The sequence below is a fragment of the Grammomys surdaster genome, unplaced genomic scaffold (genome assembly GCF_004785775.1).
Source record: "Grammomys surdaster isolate TR1022 unplaced genomic scaffold, NIH_TR_1.0 125739, whole genome shotgun sequence".
Classification (NCBI taxonomy): Eukaryota; Metazoa; Chordata; class Mammalia; order Rodentia; family Muridae; genus Grammomys; species Grammomys surdaster.
In genome coordinates, this window is record NW_021620571.1 from 669,307 (window position 1) to 675,871 (window position 6,565).

The following is a 6,565-nucleotide window of genomic DNA, read 5'->3' on the forward strand; positions in this document are numbered from 1 at the left end:
TTCAAAGTGGACTAGACTGCCTGTTTCGCCTCCTACGGATACCATGAACAGTAGTTCTTCATTTTCTGCTCTAGTTGTTCCACTTAATTTAAGATTTACATCATTTCTGTTTCAGGTCATTTCTGTCACTGTGACAGGTACTTTGACCAAAAGCAGCTGAGGGAAGGAAAGGTTTGCTTTCTGGTTACAGGTTCATCATCAGGAGGAGTTAAAGCAGGAACTCCTGCAGGAATGTGAAGGCAAGGCTGCTTGCTATTCCATGAAATGTTATCCCTGACCAAGAAACTCATACCCAAGGAACTGCAGCATAAACCATGGAGGAATGCTTCTTGATGCTTCAGCCCTTGCTTACTAACTTACTTGGAGGCTCATGCTCAGCTAGCTAAAATACAGTTCAGGATCACCTGACTAGGGAATGGTGCCACCTACAATGGACAGGGCACTTCTACCATTAATTAGCAGTCAAGACAGTCCTTCCATAGACATGCCCATAAGCCAGCCTGGTCTAGGCAGTTCTTCAATAAAGAGTCTCCAATTGAGGTTGCATCTGCCAAGGTGGCCACTACAAATAACCAGAGGACAAAAGCGAATGTGTTTATATAGTATTTCAGTAGCCTGATTAGATTGGAGTGACTCTTTTTAAATATAGTTATTCATATTGTTGAAGGTCGTTCAAAAATACATATTTTAAAGGAATTTTATATCAGAAATCAAAGAAATAACTTCATACATAATAGTGTTAACTGTCTATGTTTGTTTGTTTGTTTACAGGTTGGAGGTGCATTTGCTCCTCCTTTGAAAGACTTATGTAGATTCCTGAAAGAAAATTCAGAATATGGAGTAGCTCCTGAATGGGGAGATGTTGTTAAGCAGTCTGTGAGTATCTCACAAATACGCCATGTTAGAGATTAAACCATTTGAATATGCTTTACTTTAAGCTCTCTTCTCAGAATAAGAATTTCATGAACATCTACAATTGCTTTCAGCTTTAAGTTTTCTTTTTCAGAATGTGTAATTGAAAATAAGGTAGAATTCAGACCAGGAATACTTCCCCTTTTATTGCAAATATTGTGTTTGGATACTGTGGCAAAGAATAATCAAATAGGTATGCAAAGAAACTTATGTAACATGGAAGTCACCATAGAAGGGTCTGTAGCTCATGGGAGGGTAGATAGCTCAGACTGGCTTTGAACTCCAGACCTGCATCAGCTTCCTATGTCCTGGAATTACACTACATCCTAGTATAATAGTAAATGATGGATAACAAACCAATGGACTTTTATATGTTAGAATTCTATATAACTACTTAAAAATGATGTCTTAGAAGAATATGTGGGGTCAAGAGAAAAAAATGTTGGCAACACAGTGTGTCTTCATAGTTAAGACTTTGGGCTGTTAGAGCCTAACTATATAGTAAATATTTAATATTTCTATAGGTGTTCAAATCGCGAAGGCAAGCTGTGAGACTAAATTCAATGTAACTATGTTTTTATTTTGGAAAGGAATAGGGAGAATCCTAAAATAAGTACAAAGCAAATGCTGCATTGTGCAGTCTAAGTGCTGGCAGCCCTGGGGCTGAGTAGTGAGAGGACCATGGTTTGGTTCTGTATTCATTGCTGTACTTTCTGCAGCGAGCCACAATGCTTTTAAGGAGAAAAACCAAGCAAAAAGTAGTCCCACTAGATTTCTCCTTAGACTGTAACTGACATCTACACCTCACAGACAGTGCCACCAAGCACATGGATCAAGGTGTGCTCGGGTTAAAAATCATGCTTTCTAGGCACTGGGAAGCATAGTTTGAGAAAGAAAGAATATAACACATCTCAGTTTTTGTACATTACACAATGAAGTGAAGATTTTTAGGTCATGTTTTATTTAATTAGCCTATATTACTAAAGTTCATGTGGCCTCTAGAAATTTTTAAACTATGTAGGTGACATTTCAACTGGAGGGTGCTGTTGCAGAGATTACAAAATAAAACTTTGAGGAAATTTGTATCCCAGAACACCCTAGGAGAACACCTTAAAGGCAGCACAGATGGTCATTTGTCCTGGCCAGCAGCAGGTTCCACTGCTGTTTTCAGCTCTTATCTTTCTTCCTTTTTTAAATTTTTTACTGCTTATCACCAATATGTAATTTGAGTGACTATATAGCAAATGCAGAACCAGATTATTTGAATATAATATTTCATGAAGCCCCCTGCCTGTCATTAACATTTACAAATGGTAGATATATACACATACATCGAGCCCGAATTGTATCCAGATAATACTGGGTAATAATGTCTTTCCCCTTCGGAGTGTATCTTCTGTGTCTTGGTTCTGTTTACCTTCTTTCCAAAGGGACAGTCAATGATTCAAAGTATCACAACTGAAGCTCAGCCTTTGCATATGCCCCCTGCCTTTCCTTTAGGACTTTCCAGATCAGAAGGTCTGAGCAAGTGGTGATGTGCACAGGAAGGGTTATGAGGATTCCTTGATAACATTTCTTTGGCCCTTAAGTTTTCTGTCCTACAAACTTAAGCTTCATAGTATAAACAAAATTAAATGCCTCTTTCCATTCTCTTTTATATAATTAAAAAAAAAAATGGGCATGGGAATAGCTAATTGAAGCCACCACTTAGATTAAAGTTACGTCTTTCACAGTGATTTCACACCAATTCAGAGTAGGTTTGTGAATAACTACCTCTTAATAAGCTATTTGATAAGCTATTTGGTACTGATTTTATCTTCACATAGCTGTTGTTAACGAATATGTATTTTCTCTAGGGGTTTCTTCCAGAAAGTATGTATGAACGTATTCTCACTGGTCCTGTTGTGAGAGAGGAAGTAAGCAGGCGGGGGAGAAGGCCTAAGAGTGGAGTTGCCAAGGCTACGGCAGTGGCAGCAGCTCCTGCCAGCCGAGCGCCAGGCAATCCTTTACTGGCCAACGGATTACTTCCAGGTGTGGATCTCTCAGCTCTTCAGGCCTTACAACAAAACCTGCAGAACCTGCAGTCGCTGCAAGTGACGGCGGGGCTGATGGGCATGCCTTCCGGCCTTTCTTCTGGAGGAGAAACTAAAAACATGGCTGCTATGTTCCCCATGCTGTTCTCAGGAATGGCCGGGTTACCAAATCTGCTAGGCATGGGAGGACTCCTGTCAAAGACTGCAGAATCTGGGGTGGAAGAAAAACGAGGAAATGACACCAAGGAGCCAGAAGGAAAAAAAGAAAGGACAGAGAGCCAAAGTTCCGAGAATGGAGGAGAACGCTGTGTGGCAGGTTCTCCTTCGACTTCCTCCACGGCTGCATTGAGTTCAGCTGCAGCTGCCAAGCCCATAGCTCTTAACCCACTGTTGCTGTCTAACATACTTTACCCAGGGATGCTGCTCACTCCAGGCCTTAATCTTCATCTTCCAACCTTGTCTCAGTCCAATACTTTAGATGTACAGAAAAACAAAAGTAGCGACTTAGATTCATCTAAGTCAGTCGAAATAAAGGAAGAAGATTCCAGAGTTAGAGATCAGGAAGAGAAAGGGGGAACTGAGCCTAGTCCTCTCAATGAGAACAGCACAGACGAGGGTTCAGAGAGAGCTTCCTCTGGCTCTGATAGTTCGTCATCATCATCTGAGGATTCAGACTCAAGCAATGAAGACTGACTAGGGACTCTGCAACCTCATCCTGAACTGGTTTTGCCTTTTCTTTAATTATTAACTGTAAATATCCCAGTGTTGAGTGCATCAATAACTTACTGACAGAACATTTCAGTTGTTTGTTTAGAAGTGCAAACTGCTTTCAGAGATGTTTTGCATGTCCTCTTTCTTAAGATCCATAAGTTTCTGAACTCGATGTACTATCAGATACATACACGTATAAAGTTACAACAAAAGGCATTATAATTTTGTTGGGGGTTAATTTTATGAAAATGATGCTCAATAAGAGTTGTATATTTAATATATTTGCAGTGAACACAGAATACTTTATGCATATTACTGATTTAATTTGAATATAGTTTTACAGCCTCCTTGACACCTATAATTTACAGATCAAAACTCAGCAATAATTTGGGCAGCTAATGAATGTCATGAAAGCTGTAGACTCTCCATCACCATCCATTGCTTTAATTACGTGAAAACGCTCTAGTGTCTCGATGCACTGCTGATGTCTCCAATTCAGGTACAAGTATGTTTTAAAGAAGAAATAAGTTTCCCAATCAGCCAATTTATCTGGCTACCTGTTACCTCAGCTGAGTTAGTTTAGGAAGTTTACATTCGTTTCTAATTCTGTGCTTGTTTTCAGGGGTTTTTAAACACATCCTAAATACCATGTCAATCTGGCAAGGACCATGGCTTGCATTTTACTGAACTTAACTCAGAAATCAGTAAAAATGAAGTCATAAAATAATCTTGTGTCATATGACTTTGATACCCTGTACACATACATTAAAACTTTTCAAAGTTTGGCCTCCTATTAAAAATAATTATGTCTCAGATGAATAATGTCTTGTTTCCAGGGTTCAGAAAGGCAAACTCATGAAACGCCACTGAGAACTTTGAACACAGTGCCCTTCACGTACAGGAAAGTGTTTGTTTGCTTTATTTGTATAGGTTTCTGTTTGTGTCTTATGTCCTGGAAATATTCCAAAATAACAGGTAATAGTAGTCAAGTAATATGCAGATAGTCTGAATTAATTGAGTTTCTAGGAGTAAGAAGTCAGCATGTTACCCAGAGTCAGTGTTGGGCTATCAGTGTATAATAAATGCTGAAATGCCCACTTTGAAAATGCACTTTGACTAATCTCAAAACGATGTACAAATTATACCTATGAAGTCCAAGGCTTCTGTTGTGTTCCTTACAACCCTTTGTCATGTACAATCTGTCTGGTATTTGATTTGTGATATCATTTCTCCTGCTAAAGCTGCTATCATTCTGACAAGGTAGAGGTCCAAGGTTTACCTTTATATACATTGGAAACAATTAGAACAGACTTAGACATTCTAAGGAGAGATAAATATTAGCATTTTCCTCGTGTCTAAATAAATCATGCTAAAGTTTGCAAGGTGGTAAATTTGGGAGGAGTACCCCAGTTCTTTCCTATGGGAAAACTGACTTCCAGTATGTTTCAATAGAGCTGTTGTTTGTCATGGACTAAGCGATTGTACTGGGTTTCCCAAAACCTTTACCAGTAAATTATGTTTCTGTATGTAAAAACGTAACCCATTATTAGACAATGTTATATGTATTTACCAAATTATGTAAGTTCCATTGGGATTGTATTATTAATTTTTGTATTTTCTCAAAATAGTACTTTGAATTGATAGTTCTTTATGCAATGTCTTAGCAATAGTCACTGTAATGCCCATCCAGGAGCAGTGGGTAGTGATCCTTCCTCATGAAAACGGTATACTACATATTTACTGTGTTCCCTTTGCAGTGTTGCACTTTTGTTTAACTAGAACATACCTGTGAGATAGCCAAAGTTTTTCAGACAGTTACCTTGGTTTGCAGTGGAGTGTTTCGATACCACCCACATCCCGTTCACCTCTAGGTCTACCCGTATGACCTTTATTCCTCTCTTTTCCCAATTAAAAGAAAAAAAAATGAAGTTAAAAAAAAAACCTTAGATCTTGTCATTAAAATCTAATTTATAGCAAAGTCTATGAGATAAAGTATTTTCCTAATTATGGTCTAATAAATTTGGGTAACATCCTAGTGATTCTCTTTCTATATATAAGTCAATTACCGTTTCAAAGCATAAGGTTAATATTAACTTTAAACATTCTCTTGGGTTTCAAGACATGTCTTTGTAGATTGATTGGGGGAAGGTGGTCCAGGCGTCAGCTAAGACAACCATGCAGATCTGGAAACGTGAAGATAAGGGTTACAGGAACTGAGTCGATGGAGTCACACAGTACTCACTCATGCTGCAGCTGGAAGGCTATCCCAGTATGTGTTGGTAGTCACTGAGAGAGTTAGGGCTGGTGTTGCCTTGTGTTTTACCCCTTGTTTCAGGTCTCATGACTCAGTCTCAGTCCAAGTTTTCTTTTGGATATTTGCAATATTTACCAGTTGTGTTTTGTGTAGTCTAAATTTGCTTTCTGTAGTTGAGCAAACGTCTTAAAAAGTCATTTGTAATTTATTAAATTACTTTCTATGATGTTCTATAGAGCAAATGGAAGTTTAATTATTTTTTATTAAACATATTCTTTGACTACCCATGATGTCAGCCTCTGTACATGACAGTACTTTTTCACTTGAGTTTTATATATAATTTAATGTCACTCAAGTTATAAAAGAAACCATAGTTATAAATCTTCAATATCACTGTGTACTTTAGAAGAAATGTGGATGTCAGTGGTGGCGTAGTTTTTCACTGGGTATTTGTCACCTAGGCTGACCTCAAACTCAGGGCTCAGTGATATTTAAGGGATTGAAATTTTCTATATTTATATCTACAATAGCATCTTAAATGCCAGGTTTTCATTTTCAGTCCATTGATGGTTCGCTTGTATTGATGTCTGCGTAAATAGGAAAGATCTTCGTTTGGAGTGTTAAGTATTAAAGCCCATGTCTATAAAGCAACCTC

General features: G+C 38.2%; 1 protein-coding gene across 7 annotated transcripts in view; it reads left to right on the forward strand.

Annotated features, from left to right (window-relative positions):
* The window catches only part of Chd9 (chromodomain helicase DNA binding protein 9), a 217,271-nt gene extending 211,071 nt beyond the window's left edge, over positions 1-6,200 (forward strand). For all 7 annotated transcript variants that reach the window (XM_028788235.1, XM_028788239.1, XM_028788238.1 and 4 more), the window contains 2 exons: positions 772-876; positions 2,769-6,200. In XM_028788235.1, the coding sequence (XP_028644068.1) occupies positions 772-876; positions 2,769-3,638 (975 nt within the window). In that variant the 3' untranslated portion in view covers positions 3,639-6,200. The remainder of the gene's footprint in view (positions 1-771; positions 877-2,768) is intronic.
* Positions 6,201-6,565: the final 365 nt, after the last annotated feature.